We start from the raw sequence: 19,032 nt of genomic DNA, 5'->3' as shown, positions 1-19,032 counted from the left end.
TTATAACCAACATTTTTTTTTTTTGAGAGAAATTTCATTCAATCGTGGAAATCATATATTCAGACCGCCCCGCGCACGCAGGTGGGGTGGCAGGTGTGGGGTATGGTATATACCAAAACCCCAAAGAAAAGGCAACTACAAGTACCATGAGCCGATAGGAGCTCAACTATAACTACAATGCTCCCATTTCCAAGGCTACTTAAACCACATATACCTGAGATTCTCACTAAAATCCTGTAATCACTAGCATAAAAGACTACTTCCTCTTCTACACCGTGTTCCAAAACTACTAAGACCACGTGTAAGGATCGCATATCAGCAGATTGACCACAAGAGTAAACCAAACATAAGTCTAATCATCCCTTGGACTGACGCCATAACCATGGCACTGCAACATAACCCAACCCCAGCTCAAAGGAGTGTGGACTTATTAACTCTAACAATATAAAAAACCTAACAAAGAATAAATCCTTAATAATAAATAAAAAATAGAAGCAGCCACCGCCCTCCTCTACCTTTCCCCAAAGCTTCGATACCGATCGAAGATCCTGGAGAACCAAGAATTTCCCAACAAAGCTCATCGTCTCCAACATCTAAAAGTGGTCGCCACCACACCCATGCACTCACCCAACCATCAACCCTTTGCCATAGGGCCTGACCATTACCAACATACCACTAACCCCATTTGTGATGATTCAACCATGAACCCTGATATCCATCACAACTCCACCAACCACAGCCACCACGCATCAAAATCAGAGAAGCCCAATCATTGAACCCTTGTCTCCTTGTCCATCGTCGTGCTCTGCAAACTGCCGTCGTCACCAATCAGAAACAAAGGAGATCTCGTACGGCCCCACAGCCAAGGAAGCTACATCCCCACCTGGCTGCAATCACCATACTTTGACTAGGCAGAGAGCCTTCGTCAGTGTTGGGGCTCCGCCGGACGAGATAAACTAACTCAAGAAAGAGACCTAAAGTTCTACTCCGACTTTTATGGAACTAAACATTGAAACATTGATGGGTTATGGTTGGTTGGATAAAAGAATGGCAATACCAAGTATACAATACACCCTGAAACATTTAAGAAATAGTGTTGGTTGGAAGAGTAATTTTTTGAAAAAAAAATGTAAATAGAGAAGCCAGGTTAGTAGGGTTGTAAATAGGCTCGATACAGCTCGTGTTCGACTTATATTCGGCTGGATTTTAGCTTATTCGGCTTGTGTTCGTAAGATAAATGAGCTAAGTTTGAGCTCAATATTAGGCTCGACAAAAAAAAGAGCCGAGCTTGAACAAGGATATATTCGACTCGTCTAGCTCATGAGTAACTCGAATTTGTTAAATCTCGACGTTTGTTAAAACTTGACTCATGAAAATTTATAGTATAAATAAAAATATAATTTTTCTAATTTCAAATCTTTAATTCTTTTTATTACATTACTTTTCAATTGGAAGAGAATCTGAGAATTTAAGTAAAATATATTACAATAAAGTCAAAAGGGATTTGTGTGATGGTTAGACATCAAATTTTGGATTATTATTTTAAATTTTCTTTTTTCCTATTTTAATTTTTAAATTTAAAGTCAAATGAACCTAGCCGAGCTTATTTAAGCTCGAGCTTGTCCAATAAATCGAGCCGAGCTCGGGCTTAAGAAAAATATTCAAGCCGAGCCGAGTTTGAGCATGGAAAAAAAAATTCAAGCTTTAGCTCGACTCGAGCTCGATAAAAAACAAATAAGCCGCATATGATTACCTTGGTATTCGCTCCGGCTCGGCTCATTTGCACCCCTACAGGTTAGTAGACCAGCATTTGCTTAGATTTTCAATTTTTGATATATGTAAATATACGAAACTAGTTAGAACACCAGCTTTTGAATATGTACGTATCACAACGTTTAATTCAGGAAAAAAAAAAAGACAAACCTGCAGCATTGCCCGGGGCTAATTGTCTAGTACTGATTGAACACATGTAAATGCATATTTTTCTTCTACTATTTCAACTGCTTGAGGGTGGTCAAAACACATTTCACAATAACAAATAGACCCAAGAGTTACCCTCCTCACAAGTCACAAGTTGTAAAAATTGTAGTAACTTCGCCGACTTGCCAAAGAGGGAGAGAATAGTGAGTTGCCAAACATAAGGTCTTACTATATTGGGTGTATTGTATAGTTGGTATTGCCATTGTTTTATCCAAACGCATAGCTTAGTGATTGACCAAAAGAAAACTAAAAAGTGATTAATTTAGCATAATTTTCATAGTTAGTGACTGATTAGGTGAACACTTTTGAGTAGTTAAAAGATTAAGTGTAACATTTAAAAGACATAAGGTTTATAAGTCCTGTTCACCTGGTTGCTAGGTGGCTAGAAAATAGAGGTCATTAATACTCTAATAGTTGGATTAGATCTTAGGTGAGATTAGATCCAAGAATACCTTCTTTTTTTTTTTTTTTGAACAAAGGGTCGATGAGGCTGCCCTTAAGTCTTGATTAATGAAATTGTCGAATACAAAGGGTGGACATAGAGCCTAAACCGCTTATTATAATAAGCATCTAGAGTATGTCCTGAAATGATATCAGGAATTTCAACAAAGTACATGTATTCTAACAAGCACAAACTAGCAAAGAGTGCCCTAATGGCTACTCCATTTGCTTTGACATAGTGGTGACATAACGGAAAGATAACTCGATATGTAACCCGATTACAACGTAGCATAATTACAAATTCCACAGTTTTCCCACTATGTTGCTGCCAGAGGATAAATCCGACGACATTTAGTTTCATCATGTCACTAGGAGGCTGCGACCATTTGACAAAGCAAGGAACTCGCCTCCTACCTAGAGCAAACACATTACTGTCACTAAGATGCTGGGACCATTTGCCCATGCAAGGAACTTGCCAACAACCTAGAACAGACAAGGCACACAGAGTGCACAGACCGGGACCAAGCCCACCTCAATCTACCAAACAATGGTAGCAGCTTATTAATAGTAGAAAACCATGAAATACTAAAGGGAAAAACAAACTAAAACAAACAAATAACAAAAACATAAGCAAAGCCCAAATGGGTTTGAGAATATTTTTGTATCATGAACTTTGTATCAATTAGTTCTCTATTCTATCAATAAAATTTGACATCATTTACCTCAAAATAAAAAAAATTCCAAGAATACTTTATAGAATAAATGTTTATAATAAAATTTTGAGAGAAAACTGAAAACCGAAAATCAATTATGGATTTGCACAACCTCTTTTTTTTCTTTTCTTTTTTCCTGCAAAAAGTCAATTTTGTAGTTTTTGTTTGCAAACATGCGTGGTCATCTTCTCCTCACTTCAAGCAATCAAATGATACATTTTCTCACCTCCCTCCTTACATGCACATTAATTCATCTTCCTACTCAATTCCATTAATCGCCTTCTCTATACAATCCACAATCTCTACCCTAAAATCTTTATCTCCACCACCAAATTCTTCTTGTTTTCCATCCACCCATTCCATCTCACACATACACAAAGCTTCACCACTTCACAACTTGTTCATTTTTCCAGCTCATCCTCCATCATCAAGCAATGAAAAAGAAAGAAGAGAAGTTTAGCACCACTTGAGGAATTACCACCATCGTTGTTACACCCCATACCCAGAATTAGGGTTGTCAATTCCGACACGACCCGATAACACGACTCGAAACCCGCACGAAATAAAACAGGTTCAACCCGCACGATTAAAAAGCGGGTCGACCATGGGTCAACCCACCATGACCCATTTAATAAATGGGTCGGCCACAGGTCAACCCGCCAACACGAAGTGAACCCGTATAACCCGAATATGATATACTTCTTCTTGAAATTTTAGACGTCGGGAGTATTTGATCATATGATTAGACAATTTGAAATATTTTTCTTTATAATTATTGGATTTAATTATTTATATTCTTCATCTTGGGGAGTTTTTAGCGAATTTAATTAATGTATGCATTTTTTTAGTTAAATGGGTTGCATTGTTAACTCTTAAATGGGTCATTTTGTCTAACATGACACGACCTATTTAGTAACCCGTTTAATAAATATGTTGGGTTTAGGTTTAAATTTTTGACACGATTATTAAATAGGTTGGGTTTGGGTTTGTCTTTTGCGACACGACAAATACCTTGACCCGACACGAATCCAACCCGACACGACCCATTGACAGCCCTACCCAGAATTACCTGTTTACTGATCATTTGGACTGTAAACGATAATTATCTTTTTTTTTTTTTACATTTGTTTTGAGCTTTTAAGGGATCTCTAAAAAGTTGACTTTTTCTTCCATTTGTCTATTGAGAAAACCTCCTTAAAGAAAGTTATAGAGGACGTTAAACCGATTCTATGGACACGTGGATACTAAAATTGGAGTTCATTTGAGTGCTTTATGGCCTACGAAAGTCGAATTATTACGTTGAATTTTTCAAAGACTTTTACAAGGGCAAAATTGACATTTTCTGTTATTATTATAAATAGGAAGTAACTCTACCGAATTAGGGCGCCCCCCCCTCTCTCAGACAGTACACACATGGAGGGAGAGCGAGTGAAATCCGGGTTTGACCCGGCCCAAAACTTACACCCAGCGGGTCCTTCGCCTTCTGGCCACCATAGGCTTCGATTTGTTGCCATGTTTCTTCTTTTTATCTTCAAAAGCAAAAGGAATAGAGAGGACTGAAGAAGAAGAACTGATACATCTGGGTAACCCGCCTAGTGTCTAGCCCAAAGCCCAGGACGCCCAACGTCTGTCGAAACCCATTCCGATTTCTCTCATAGCCTAGCCCAAAATCGGGGCGGTCACTCCACGCCCCGCACCTAAGCGCCACCTAAATGGCCGCCCATAGCGTTTTTAGAACCTTGGTTAGAATACATAAATTTACATTATTAATTTAAATACAATATATATGATAGCATCTCTAGTAGGCTTGATCTCTTCTTATTATCTTGTTTCAACTTTGCAGTTTGCAATACAATATTAATTTCAGTGCTGCATATAAATTAACATAGAAATAGATTAAATTAATCGCACACTGTATGGAATGAGTGTGGTGCTTTGCAAGTGTAATAGAATGGAAGCCTGTCAACATTTGAATAAATTACAAGAGACAGAGACAAATGAAAATATGGCATCTAATAAATAGAGCTTTTAGGGTTCGAAGTTTGGTATACCAAACAAATTATATATATATATATATATATATATATATTTTATATATGTAAGAAGTTTGATCTTCCCTTTGCTGCAAAATCACTTTGGCTACCTGTTCCTGTGAAAAATATTAACTTGTTTTACTGTTGCACAACAATGAAAATCGCTTATTAATTGATTGTATAGTGTGTATATATAGTACTATTTGCTAGGGCAATGATCTCGGGTCTATACTCTATACTAGGATAGGGTGTGGCTTTCCTTGTGCCACGTCCTTTACCTCTGAGAATCTCCTTTGTGTGCTTCTTTCTTAAATAGAAATGAATGCTCTCGCTTTGTTTTTGGAGCGAATGTAATTGAGTAAAGACAGAGCTTCCTTCAGGGAAATATCTAGGACTGTTTGAGATTGAAGGTAAGAGAACTCCTGTAATTGTCTCTTCCTGAGTCATCGTTTGTTCCATGTTGAAAACCTCTATTTCATACATCCTACCTGTCTTCGAGGAATCAGTTTGTATTTCCAGGATGATCTAGGTGACGTTTTTTTAATCTTATTCATTTAGCTTCTTACATTAAAAAACTTCTAAAATATCTATGAACCTTATTTTCACACTTCACACACAGACACTATCTCCCTCTGCACACGGAGGTATTTGGTTTCACAGATATTGCATACTTAAGGTGATTATTATTGATTACAAGAACATTTTTTCTTTTCCATGTAGTTGTTTCCTCGCTTAATTTTTTTCTGCCGCTTGTTCTCATATATATCAAATTTTCATTAATGATTGAAATAGAGAAGTGCAATGTATCTCAAAGTAGAGTTACGCTGGAGTGTTGTAGTCCCTCCCAAAAGCCTGGACAAAGATGGAGTGAAATTCCAAACGGAATTGTCTCGCCGCTTGCTGGATGATTTTGCTACAAAAAGGGCAACAAAAGATCTGGGATACTTCCTGGCGGTGACGACTGTGGAGAGCATAGGAGAAGGAAAGGTGAGGCCGGACACTGGTGAAGTTAAGTTTCCGGTTGTTTTCAGCTGCATCACCTTCAAACTTTTCCGCGGAGAGATCATACATGCGGTTGTTTACAAGGTATTGAGGCACGGAGTTTGTCTGAGATGCGGTCCTGTCGAAAAGGTGTTTCTCTCTGCTAACAAGATACCGGATTATCAATATATCCCTAGAGAGGACGATTCTGTGTTCTTAAACCAAGAGAAGCCGTACTCTAGCATTGAAAAAGATGTCACAATTCGTTGCGTTGTCATTGGGACTCGATGGGTTGAAGCAGAAAGGGAATTCTGCGTACTGGTTGATTTGCCGAATGAGGATATCTAGTTACCTAGCTAGGACCAGTTAATACAACGTTTTGGTTGTTTCTCTTGAGCAGCTTATGATCTGGAATAATTTGTATGTTTCTCTGCTTTGCCATAAATTTGTGGTGGTATATGGTGATCGATTTATGGTATTATGTTGTTTTATCATTTTCATGGAAACGAGACAATGGATTAACGTACTTTGCAAATATGTGAGAAATGTGGAACAAATTGGTACATTCGATCGAGGGTGTTGACTTAAGTCCAATTAGGTCATCGTTTGATTAATTAGGGGTTAAAATGAGGGAGAGAAGGATTTTTCTTCGATATGCATATCATTATCTTGAAAGAGTTCACCCTTGGGTGAACCAGCATATTCATTCTATTATGATTAACATATTTTTATTTAATAAGTTTATAATCTAATGATTAATTTCTTTAAAAATCGATCATCATAATAAAATATTAATTGAATTAGATATCATGTAATTATTTAATAGAATCAAACAAATAGATGGTTATAACAACACTTACTACTATTAAGATGAACCGTCCATGTACTTCATATGAATGAATAACTAAATGGTCTCTATTTTGAATGATTTTTTATCAAGTTAATTTTTATATTTTGTTACAAAACATGAACAGTTGGATCATAAACTTATATTATTAAAATGCGTTAATCGTAAGAGATGATAAATATTCTCGTTCACTCTAAGAGTGAACCTAAGAATCATTCATCCCGAAATACTTCTTCAATACACCTGAAAAAAGAAAAGAAAAAGAAGGAAGTAACAATATTTTGACTGCATATATTAATTATGTTCTAGTGATGGTAGCTAGTAATTCATAATACTGATGTAGCTTCCTGCTGGTACGTTAGTTGATGTTAAATGCATTGGCTTTAAAATCTCTTGGATACCTTTATATTAGTTGACGTGTTGCAGGAGAGTTTCCTCTTTCATGCAACCTTAATTTGCAATCATCATTTTTGAGAGAGCGTCGCAGGAGCACAAATTTGTGAAAGGAGGAGTAACTCCAGAAAATCTCATATTTGTGGATATCTTCTTGATGTGACTGGTACATACCTCCAATATTTATATGCCTAAACCCAAAAGCTACTGACCTGAGGGGGTCAGGTGCAGTCTTTCATAATGAGATGGGAGAAATGCTAGCTACTCGCTATCTCGAAGGTTTTAGTGTCAAAGAAACTGAGATTATATTGCAGCAACGGGTTTGATGGCATTATGTTGATTTCTAACAATCACATATGATACTAGAAATATATGGATTCCCGGGTGGTTGTCAATGCTTTGCGTGGTGATGAACTTGACTAGTCAGTAGAAGTTGCTTTCATAGAAGAGGTCAAATCTATGTTTTGTTATTTTTCTAAAATTATTTTTTCATATGTCCATTAAATATATTATCAGGCAACACATGTATTAGCTTTGAAAATGCACTTTTACAATCATTCCAAGTTTAGATCGAGGATGGATCACAATAGTCATCCGATGTACTTTTAACTTATATAAACACTCAATTGCTTAATATATGCAATTCACTCCTTCCTAAAATTTAAAAAAGAGAAATATTTTAATTCCAATGGAGTTGAAAATGTTGTAGAAATATCATAAATGAGTTCCATTAAAATATACTAGGCTTATGTAAATTCTTTTCTTAATTATATTATTGAGGAAAAAAGTGGAAACTATTTCAGAAAAAAAGAAAAATGGAGGCTATCTAAATGATGGGTAGTTATTGCAAACTGTTTGAAAGAAAAAAAAAATTGCAGAATTTACCCTAAAAGTGGACCCCATAGGGCTACTTCAGATTTTATGGTGAAATCTGCTATAGCGGGTCCTGTCATATATCCTATCCAAATTTTAATTGAAATTACAAAAAGAAATATCTCTATTCTTACCTTTTTTTTTTTTTTTTAAGTAAAGAGTTCATACCAATTGTATGACCCTAGTTTATAGATTAGAATAATACAAAGAAAGAACTACTTTGATTGGACAATGGTAGCGCAGGGTAGTCTATGCTAACAAAAACACATCGCCTCGTAGGCACTATATTCTACCTAACTTCAAATGCCAAGCACACAATTGTGGTACGTTGAAGCTAAATAATTCTACAAAGGCTCATAGAGACACTTACTGGCATAGACATTATTCTAAATAGAGCCAAGCTAAACAACTAGAGTCTCTTTCCCGTTAGGGAAGGAACTATTAACAAATAAACAAGGAGAAAAAGAGAACCCATGCAGCCAATGGACTTTCTAGACCCAATAATATCAAGCCCAAAAATTAACAGCAACACTCCAAGCCCAAGTAACAGTCCAAGAAGCCCATCTAGGGAAAATCCTATATGCACCTCAAGTAGCCACCAAAACAGTCGCGCCTCCATCTGAGATGCCAATTCTGGCCTGCTCAACAGTCGTCCAACCAACCCTGACCCACTTGTCGGCCACCTCGCCACCACCGCTTTCTCCGAGTAATAGGAGGTCTTGAAATGACCTTCACCATAGACCCCCACTATTAAAACATCAACCACTGCACCACAAGCCTCTACCCCAACCGCCCTGCCATTATGGCCTCAATCAGTGCATTGCCCACCAAACCACACCGCTTCTCCACCAATGCTAGAATGAATTCCTCTAACACTAGCCAATCGATCCGAGCCAAAACCCCAGGAGGCTATACCAACAAGACTGTCTCACCATCATACCCCAAGAGGGCAGGCACTCACTAGGAGAAACACGAAGCTCTTGTAAGAGTGGAACTGTAGTATGGGATTAGAGAGATCCAATCGAAATCTGAACCAATGTTAGGCATAGCAACCAAAGCAAGAACATATGAGGTGAGAGACTACACCAGGACGAGCCTGGCACTCCGAATGAGGGGGGTGAAAAGTGCCGACATCATGCCCAACGCCCCTAGTCGACACCGCTAGGGTTCCAAGAGAGGGAGCTAGCAAAGCTCTAGTCAGTTAGGCCATTACGAGATCGGCAGCACCTTTGGGTTTCTCTTTAGCTCACAAATTGAACTCCATGTCAGGTAATTTCTACCGAATTCAACACATTGAATCACGAATTTGAGGTTTGCAATCTAATTGTTAAAATTATTCATCTTTCAAGATTGTTGAATTGGTTTTTGGAGCAAGTTTGATGCTTTGTTGTAATTGTTATTGGTTTAGGCTCTTTTTTTTTTAGTAGAAACAGTAACTTTATGTATGCCTCGGAACAATTATCGAGTTAAGGATTGTTCGGAAGTTATGAGACGATCTCGGTAATTAGTATGGTGCTCAAAATTATTTTTCAGAATTTTTTTCAGGGTGAAATCTTGAGTTTAAGAGTTCAATAATTACATGAGTCTATAGAAATTTTCGTGGAATTTTTCGAACATCCGAAATATTTATTATGAATTTCCGAGGTTAGAAAATTATGTAAATTCATTTTAAATAAGAAGAAAATGTTAGCCACCGTTTCATCTGAGCCATAGAATTAAATTGGAATTCAGGGTATAAATACCCCTGTACCGATCATATCGCATCAGAAGGTTCTCGACCTCGACCCGGGTACACGACCCGTTTCCTGCCTGCGAAACAACGCTGGAGACCCGATCGAATATTCGCCGTCAGGCCATCTCCGGCCGGGGCACCGGCACCGTTATGATCGTCTCCTGGTCACCGACTTGTATATGATCTCCATTCATCTGTTCGTGGGGCGAGGAGAGAGAATCAACGGCCTGACGCTTCCGCAACTCCGGCCGAGCCCAATGCTGCATGAGGTATGAAACGTGCTGTTCTCTTCACGCTCTACACGATGGTGTACTTAGTTTTCGATTTTGGTTATGTCCTGAACAATTTGGTTTGTGGGTGTTACGGGTACCGATGTAGCCACTGTCTCCGACAGCTATTTAGGAGCTTTCGGGTCAGAAAACGGCTGTGATTCTGGTTCCAGGAGAATGAATTATGCTTAGCTGTTCTCAGAATGCCAAAATAGTGAAGTTTGAAGAATTTGAAGGTTGAGTCTCTCTGTTCAACGTCCACAGAGTGTTGGCCCAGTTAGGTTTTGTTGAAATCAAAGGTAAATTGTGGAACCAAACTAGGAATTTTGGGTTGTTGCTTGATTTCCAGAATGAGTTGTTAGTGCCATGGATTGAATCGAGTGTGGTAGTCAAAGCATGGTTATTTAATTTACAGTTAAGACGTGAAATTGATTATAACTGCACCAAGTTGAATGACACTATTCAGAGAATGGAATATATCAAATCTTTATGTGAAATAGTTTTGAATGATGATTTTGAGCATAAGACGAGCTCTGTGATTTTGGTTACGGCATAGAATGGAACCAAACAGATTAGTGTTGGAGAAAATGAAGAGATGATAAATAAAGAAAGGAAATTTATGTATTGGGTGCCCTTAGTAATTTGGGTGCAACCAATATGAAATAAATTTTTGTCAAAAAGTTATTTGTTGTGAATGGTCAAACCAGAGGAAAGTTGGCCGAATGATTAGTTAACCGTCAAAATTTTAAATATTTGTTCGACGGATTATTAACGATATTATGACAGAAATTAGGACTTCAGTTACTCAAGGAGTGGAAGGTTTGTAATTCTCGGACAACGTAAAAGTTTAAAACATTGGAATTCAAGTAGGAGACTTGGGGCTCACTCAGTTAGTTGTTTTCCGTTTTTAATGAATACATGTCTAAGTTGCGCGCATGGTTTCTTTATTTAATATGTAATGTATGTTAACCATTCCATGAGAGGTTGTTGATGGCTTGAGAGTGAGAGGAACATAGCAATTCCTTAGCCTTCGATCCCCTAAAACTCCGAAGGGACAGTACGGACGGAATAGTCTCTGACATCTTTTGAGGTGTGACACTGTTTCTAGGTGATATGGCGTAAGTATACACTCTCGCTACGCTTACCTAGTTATGACTTTATTTGAGGTAAGGCTTTGTAGTTGGTCTGCGAGGCCGGTCATTGGGTATCATGTGTTCATTTGAGTTTCGTGTATACATTTTTGAGTGGGAAAAATATTTTAAGTTTATCATTCATTAAACGAATTGATTTAAGTACTTTTTCATACTAGGATCCCAAATTATTAAATTATGTGTCGATTTTCAAAACTAGTCAGCGAGGACGAAAGCTCACCCCTACAACAGTTTGGATGCAAGTACGGTGCACTGGTATCGGGACTGAAGCAGACAGAGCTGGGTGTGTGATTTTCAATAATATATCTTACCAGAAATCAGGTTCCAGGTTCCAATCCTATTCTTATTACTCAAAGTTGTTTTTCGGAACTTGTTGAAAGTTGTTTGTTGTATCCTAAGCTGGTTATTTTTCGATTCTTTGAAATGCCAAGTCTTGGACGAACATTTGAACTTACAATTTCAAAAAGGTTTTCACCTTAAAAGAATTTAAAGTTTTCGTTGTGCATTTCACAAAAATTTTATTTTAACAGATTGCCTAGCGGGTTTCTATAATGTAAGTAGAATTTTCAGCTTATATTTTAGAAGCTCACAGCACTGTAATGTATTCAAGGTGATTGGGCACAGTTTGGGTATTTTGTGTTCATTTGAATTTCGTGCATACATTTTTGAGTCGGAAAAATATTTTAAGTTTTTCGTTCTTTAAACGAATTGATTTATGTACTTTTTCATACTGGGATCCCAGACTATTAAATTATGTGTCGGTTTTCAAAACTAGCCAGTGAGGACGAAAGCTCACTCCTGCAACAGAGTAAATGCAGGTACGGTGCACTGGTATCAGGACTGGAGCGGACGGAGCTGGGTTTGTGAATCTCAATAATATATCTTACCAGAAATCAGGTTCCAGGTTCCAATCCTGTTCTTATTTCTCAAAGTTGTTTTTTGGAACTTGTTGAAAGTTGTTTGTTGTATCCTAAGCTGGTTATTTTTCAATTCTTTGAAATACCAAGTATTGGACGAACATTTGAACTTACAATTTCAAAAAGGGAGCTTCTATTCATACCTTCAAAGTTGGCATTTGGACCTCCCAACTTAATAGACCTCCAACGTACTTTTATAAATAACCAATTTGCTATCTAAACCTCCCTAGTTTTCCCACAACGCCCATCGTCCAATAAGATCAATAAAATTTTATTTTTTTAAGGTTCTATTAATACCTCCAAAATTGATAGTTGAACCTCATTCAATTTTTGAAGATTTCACAATCCTATTTTACCATTGATACAATTAAGCTACCAAAAAAAAAAAAAAAAAAAATTCTCAAGTTGGTAGTCAATACAGTTTTTTTTTTTTTTCATTAAATCAATTGAATATAGAAGCATGTTAGTATACTGCTATCTGGCATGAGATGTTTAGATATTACTCCCAATCTCAAATTTTTTAATTAAACTGAGTTTTTGGATACAAAGTTTTCATCACTTAATTATAGATTACGTACTGCAGCTACCCAACTGAAAGTGGTAATGGTGTTCCAAAGCCAGTCCAACATAAGGCTCCTTAGCTTAGAGAGAGACACATATTTACTAATTGCTTCGAGTTGGGTAAAAAGCGCAAGCAGCAATATAATAGGCAATGCACAGCTTAGAATTTTGTGAATTGCCATACTGTTTGTATAGGTAAGAAGATAATTTTTTTTTTTTTTGGTCAGTGAGCTATGGTCTGTTGGTTATCTAGGATAACTGATATCGTGGAAGTCACAGATTCAAACATCACGAACATCATGGAAGGGGAGGGGTTGGGTAGGGTTAAAAAAAATATTTTTAGAAAAAAGAGAGATTTTTTTTCCTCTTTTGTGTCCTTATTGGTAATTTGACATGAGTTGATGAAGTCAACTATAAATTGGAAAAAGAGAGAGGTCCAAATACCAATTTTGGAGATATGAATAAAAGCTCCCTTTCAAAAAGGTCTTCAGCTTAAAAGAATTTAAAGTTTTCGTTATGCATTTCACAAAAAAATTATTTTAACAGATTGCCTAGCGGGTTTCTATAATGTAAGTCAAATTTTCGGTTTATGTTTTAGAAGCTCACAGCACTATAATGTACTCAAGGTGATGAAGTGCAGTTTGGGGCGTTACACTTTATTTATCAATCGTCACATTACAAAGAGAACTACCATATAGTGGCATTTAAAATTTTAAATATAAACCTTCCACACATAACGTTACACTCACATGCGTATGTTCGCTCATAAACACATAAAAATTACAAAGTATAGAGCAAAATAAAATAAGAACCTCCATACTCCAATTTAAATGTGTAGTCATCATGACTACTGAATGAGTTTTCCCATTCAGTTTATGACTTTATGTCGAGATTGTCGCCAGGTAGCATTCAACACCCTAATGGTTGATTTTTGGCCTATAGAGAGTGAATGTTTCCCGGCAGAAAGGGGCTATATAGTAAGTAAAAGAAAACTATAACGGCTTTCCAACTATGTTGTTATCGGCTAATAATCCTATAACAGTAAGTGTCATCATGCCATTAGAAGGCTGCGACCGATTTCAAAATAAAACCAACATATAAAAGTAAATAAAAGTAATAAAAAATAAAACCAGGTAAGGCCAAACAAAAACCAAAGCCCAAACATCCACCAGAAAAGAAGAGATCGCAGCCCAAGAGACAACCCCAGCCCAAACCCCATAAGGCCCCCACCTCTGCTGCCCTACCTCTTTAATCGGATCATCGCCGCCATCGCTCCTTCAACCCTATCCCTCCCTCCGGTAGGCAACGATCCATGTCTCGACCACCACTCTCTGCGGATCAGATCCTGGAATACGAATGAATCTCACTCAGAGAAGTTCACCCAAATTGGATTTGGAACAAAAAAATCCTTGCCTTGCCACCACCAGACGACCCACGAGCTTGCACCGATAGAACCAACACCCACCCAAAACCTGTAGTGACAAGGCAATCTAGCACCCAGGACATCAAGAGCAGATCCATCCTCAAGCCACTACGATTGAGTGCACCACAACCTTACTAGCGACCCAAGTCTAATCCATAAGGGACAGCACCCAAGGCGCGCCACTAGAGAAAAGAAAACTATGGGGAAAAAGTCTAGCGTATGTAGGCATAATCTCTAGGTTTTCAAAAAAAAAAATTAAAAATTAAAAAAATTAAAGAAAAAAATATAAAAATAAAAGATGGTTTATGTCTAAAATCTTACATGAGATTGTTCTGTAAATACCCATTAACCTATTTGTGTTTTGGTGAGTGTGTGTGTGTGTGTGCCGGATCAAAAGCGGACATCCTCACAGATGCAAAAGTGCGGACGTCCCTCCTTCAGCCTCGATCAGGCGGCGATGGCAATGCTGCGATTGCAGGTGCGGAACCAGGCCTTGATGTCGAGTCTCTACTTCCTGCTGGAGTCGTCGATGAAGTGTTCGAAGTTGAAGTCGATGAAGAGTTCAAAGTCGAACTCGATGGGCTTCCATGGTTTTAGGCGAGCTTGCCGCACACCCCTTCAATTCCAATCATCTGAGCTTTCGCCTTGATGGTGACGTTGTCCAGTAACCGCAGCACCGCCATCATCGCCTTATCAAGGCTGGAGGAGGGACGTCTGCACTTTTGCGTCTGTGCGGATGTCCTCTTCTGAATAGCTCCGTACACACACACACACAGAGTCCTTCTATGCTAAGGAGGTCTTTAACTTAGCTTAAGGTACGGATTTCTATTTTGACCACTTTTTGATCACATATTTACATCTTAACCATTCAAATTTTAGGTTCTAATGTGTAGATCATCTCTGCAAATTTTCAGCCAAATTGATGATCGTTAAGACATCCAAAACTGCAATTTACATGAACGAACCGAATCTGTTCAACTTGAACCATTCGTATAAATTACAGTTTTGGATGCTTTAACGATCATCAATTTGGGTGAAAATTTATAGAAGTGATCTACTCATATATACCTAAAAACTAAACAGTTAAAATATGAATATGTAATCGAAAAGTTGCCAAAATATGAAAATCCGTACCGTAAGCTAAGTTAAGGATATCCTTAGCAGAGAAGGCCCATATGTGTGTGTGTGTGTGTGATATATATATATATATACACACACACACACACACACACATGGAAGCCATTCTATTAATGAAGAAACTTAATTTTAAGGGAAAAATTCACCAACGGTGTCTGGACACTTAGGGGACTTTCAGAATGATACCTGAACTTACAAAGTTATCAATGTGATACCTGGACTCATTTTTTCGTATCAACGTCGTACCTACAACCAATTTCTGTCACGGGACCGTTAAATTTTACACGTGCAATGCACGTGAGTCACTTAATGAAGACCAAATGACCGATTTACCCTCAATTTTTTTTTCTTTTCTTTTCTTTCTTTCTTTATTTCTTTATTTCTTTATTTCTTATTCTTCTTCTTCTTTTTTGGTTTCTTCTTCCCCAGATTCAAATCATCAAGATTCAAATCACCACCGCTGCGTCTCAATCCAGAGAAGAAGAGGAACCAACCGACCGACACACCTCGAGCAACGAACCCCAAGAGGGCCCCACAATGGACACCGGAGCGGCGGGAGTGGGTCTCGCCGCGTCGTCGTCGTCGTCAGCGGAGGACTCGTCGTCTCGGAGGATCGCCGCTCGAAGCCGTCCAGGCGTGGAGCTTCGGCGTGTCGCACCGATACCAGCACCTGCTCGACAAAACGACGCCGCACGTCCTCCACCACCGCTGGCTCGCAACCCTCGGCGTGGCCTTGGTCTACGTCCTCCGCATCTACTTCGTCCAGGGATTCTACATCATGTCATACGCCTTGGGGATCTACCTCCTCAACTTGCTCATCAGCTTTCTCTCTCCTCAGGTCGACCCGGAGATCCACGACCTTTCCGACGACCCCAGCCTCCAGACCCGCGGATCCGACGAGTTCCGCCCCTTCGTTCGACGCCTCCCTGAGTTTAAATTCTGGTAATTTCGAATTCTAATCGGAAAAAAGTTTTGAATTTTATGAACTTGTGGTTGAGGATTTGGTTTCTAGAGATGCACTGCATGTGTTCGATGAAATGCCGGTTAGAGGATTTGGTTTCGAGACGAATGCATTGAATTTAGGTTTGGATTTGTTTGTTTGTTTGGAAGGTACTCAATTACAAAGGCGTTTTGCATTGCTTTCGTGATGATTTTTTTTTTTGCTGAGTGAAGCTTTCGTGATGATTTGAATCTGGGGGAGAAGAAACCAAAAAAGAAGAAGAAGAAGAAGAAATAAAGAAATAAAGAAAGAAAGAAAAGAAAAGAAAAAAAAAATTGAGGGTAAATCAGTCACTTTGTCTTCATTAAGTGACTCACGTGCATTGCACGTGTAAAATTTAACGGTCCCGTGACAGAAATTGGTCGTAGGTACGACGTTGATACGAAAAAATGAGTCCAGGTATCACATTGATAACTTTGTAAGTTCAGGTATCATTCTGAAAGTCCCCTAAGTGTCCGGACACCGTTGGCGAATTTTTCCCTAATTTTAATTGCATGTAATGAATGAGGAGTTTAGTTTTTGCTCTTATTACTGCAATTTGATTAATAGTAGCTACGGATTAGACGAAAGAAATTAGAATCCAATTTCGACATAAATTACTGCACCGGATCCTTGATTTTGTATGAATTGTGATCAATTGTTTCGTTATGGTGATTTTCAGGCTTTTGATGAAGCAATTGTAGAGTCGGATGCACTGGGCGAGGAGTCAGCACTTTGATTATGCAACCACTCCGTGATGATCTCACTCACTGGACCTCTGACATGCAGATATAGAAGCACATTCTCTCACTCTATTCAATTTCTTCTGCAATTTTTAAAGTACGTACATAGTGTATTTTAAATGCGTTGTTGTAGGAGGATGGTGCTGATGAGATTAAAGAAGCACCCAAGCCCTTTAAGGAAGCAAAGGAGTGATGAGAATTGTAATAACTTTTTGCTATGTAATGGAAGGGGAACCTGTCGTTGTGGGATGTGGTTTCTTGGAACATGCCTTTCTTGGGGATGATGTGAAAACTTTGGTGTCTGTTGTGAGGATCTTATTCACTGTTGCACCCGGGTTTTACAATTTGCAATACAGAAAGAAAGTTTGCTTGCAGGTTTATAAGAACTGTTACTTATTCAAGTTAGTAAGAACTATGAAGCTCCATTTCTATTAGTTTTTTTTTTTTTTGTTCTGAAAACTGAAAAATACGTCACCTCACTTCCATTGTGTGTTTAATCACTTTACAACATAAATTCATATATTATTACAGTCGATTTAGTCACAAAGCTTTTATGTACAAACTCTGTTACTTACTATCATTGAGTTTTTGAGATTACTGTTTACATTATGTATGATGTAATCTAGTCCTTTGCTAAAATAAATATATCATCTGAATTTGATTCCTTTAGGCCTCGTTTGGTTTGCAGAAATTAAGCATCAGGAAAGGAAAATTATTCATTTCCTGTGTTTGGGATGCAAAAGGAAAGGAAATACTTTTCTGAAGCAAAGGAAAATAAGGGGGGAAATTAGGGATGTGCAAAACACGGTACAAACCTGCCAAACAGGTCAAAACCGACCGGTAAATATGGTTTGGTTAAGGTTTTTTAACTTTAAAAATTGAAAGCCGGTTCAATACCTAACCAAACCATTTATGAATTGGGTTGGTTTGGTTTCTCTTTTGCTTAAACCGTCGAACCCGAACCGACTAGTATGTTTGAAATATAATAAGAAAAAGTGTTAAATATAAATATACATATATATATATATATTCATTTGTCCAGTCATTGTAAGTAAGTTCTAAATATCTAATTATAACTTTATTCTCAAATGATATACTACCATATTAAATCTAATGCTCAAAGGCCTAGAAGTCTAATAAATAATCGCTACAATTAATTTGATCCTCTCATATCACATATCTCAATCTCTCATTCTCTAACCTTTAATACTACCCTATTAAGCTAGTATTTATAGCTAAGCCATCAAATAATTCAATCACTTTGAATCTATTCTAGATTTTGATTTTTGAATATTAGTTTTGAATTCGATTATTGTATTTTAAATTTAGATTATGCTTATTTAATATAATTTTTATTATTTAGATTGAATTTTACTAGAATTTTTTTTTCATAAATAGTATGTTAATATAGTATATGTTAAAACCGCCTAACCGACCGAACCAAACCATCTTCAATTGGATTGGATTGGATCGGGTTAAGCTTTTTTTTTTTAATGATCAGTTGTCCAAAATACTTAAACCGCTCACTTTAGTATAGAGACGGTTTAGAGTCAAAACCGAACCAACCTAATCCGTGTGCAGCCCTAGCGAAAATAGTTCCTTCCATACTCCAAATGAATCATTTTCCCCCATTCTTTCCTTACATTTATTACTCACAACACATTATTTTATTCCATTAATTACATACTTTTTAACAACTTTCCGGATAACTTTCCTTGCATTACCAAACATCGGAATGGAAAGTTCTTCCGAAATTTCATTTCCCTTCCCATGGGAAAGACAAAGGAACTACTTTCATTTCCGCGAACCAAACGAGGTCTAAGTGTTAAGCTATTTTTCTGAGTTTAAAGTTTCGAACT

General features: G+C 37.6%; 2 protein-coding genes across 5 annotated transcripts; both read left to right on the top strand.

The window, feature by feature from the left end:
- Window positions 1-4,730: 4,730 nt before the first annotated feature.
- Window positions 4,731-6,694, top strand: LOC112196615 (DNA-directed RNA polymerase V subunit 7). 3 transcript variants are annotated; one of them, XM_040519301.1, is made up of 2 exons: window positions 4,731-4,876; window positions 5,960-6,694. In XM_040519301.1, the coding sequence occupies exons 1-2, from the start codon at window positions 4,847-4,849 to the stop codon at window positions 6,494-6,496; spliced, it is 567 nt and encodes a 188-aa protein (XP_040375235.1). In that variant the 5' UTR covers window positions 4,731-4,846; the 3' UTR covers window positions 6,497-6,694. The 3 variants fall into 3 exon arrangements, with proteins under 3 accessions (XP_040375235.1, XP_040375236.1, XP_024192777.1); XM_040519302.1 differs by lacking the exon at window positions 4,731-4,876 and adding an exon at window positions 5,410-5,696 and having other exon boundaries at window positions 5,960-6,692; XM_024337009.2 differs by lacking the exon at window positions 4,731-4,876 and adding an exon at window positions 5,410-5,577 and having other exon boundaries at window positions 5,960-6,691.
- Window positions 6,695-10,042: 3,348 nt separating this feature from the next.
- Window positions 10,043-17,382, top strand: LOC112198667 (protein RER1A). Of its 2 annotated transcripts, XM_040519151.1 has the most exons (5): window positions 10,043-10,262; window positions 11,572-11,741; window positions 12,221-12,317; window positions 15,881-16,393; window positions 17,113-17,382. In XM_040519151.1, exons 3-5 carry the CDS (start codon window positions 12,226-12,228, stop codon window positions 17,132-17,134), a joined length of 627 nt encoding a protein of 208 aa, XP_040375085.1. In that variant the 5' UTR covers window positions 10,043-10,262; window positions 11,572-11,741; window positions 12,221-12,225; the 3' UTR covers window positions 17,135-17,382. The 2 variants fall into 2 exon arrangements, 1 of the variants encoding a protein (XP_040375085.1); XR_005810384.1 differs by lacking the exons at window positions 11,572-11,741; window positions 12,221-12,317; window positions 15,881-16,393; window positions 17,113-17,382 and adding an exon at window positions 10,372-11,065.
- Window positions 17,383-19,032: the final 1,650 nt, after the last annotated feature.

The sequence above is a fragment of the Rosa chinensis genome, chromosome 4 (genome assembly GCF_002994745.2).
Source record: "Rosa chinensis cultivar Old Blush chromosome 4, RchiOBHm-V2, whole genome shotgun sequence".
In the NCBI taxonomy this organism is placed as follows: Eukaryota; Viridiplantae; Streptophyta; class Magnoliopsida; order Rosales; family Rosaceae; genus Rosa; species Rosa chinensis.
Note: the sequence above shows the minus strand (reverse complement) of the source record. Positions and strands in the feature narration are given on the sequence as shown.

Bases quoted from the DNA above. Each gene is read 5' to 3' on its own strand.
- LOC112198667 (XM_040519151.1), top strand. From the start codon at position 12,226: ATGCAGGTACGGTGCACTGGTATCAGGACTGGAGCGGACGGAGCTGGG. The intron at 12,318-15,880 runs GTTCCAATCCTG...CTTCTTCCCCAG, and splicing joins TACCAGAAATCAGGTTCCAG to ATTCAAATCATCAAGATTCA. The intron at 16,394-17,112 runs GTAATTTCGAAT...GGTGATTTTCAG, and splicing joins CTCCCTGAGTTTAAATTCTG to GCTTTTGATGAAGCAATTGT.
- LOC112196615 (XM_040519301.1), top strand. From the start codon at position 4,847: ATGGCCGCCCATAGCGTTTTTAGAACCTTG. The intron at 4,877-5,959 runs GTTAGAATACAT...TGATTGAAATAG, and splicing joins ATAGCGTTTTTAGAACCTTG to AGAAGTGCAATGTATCTCAA.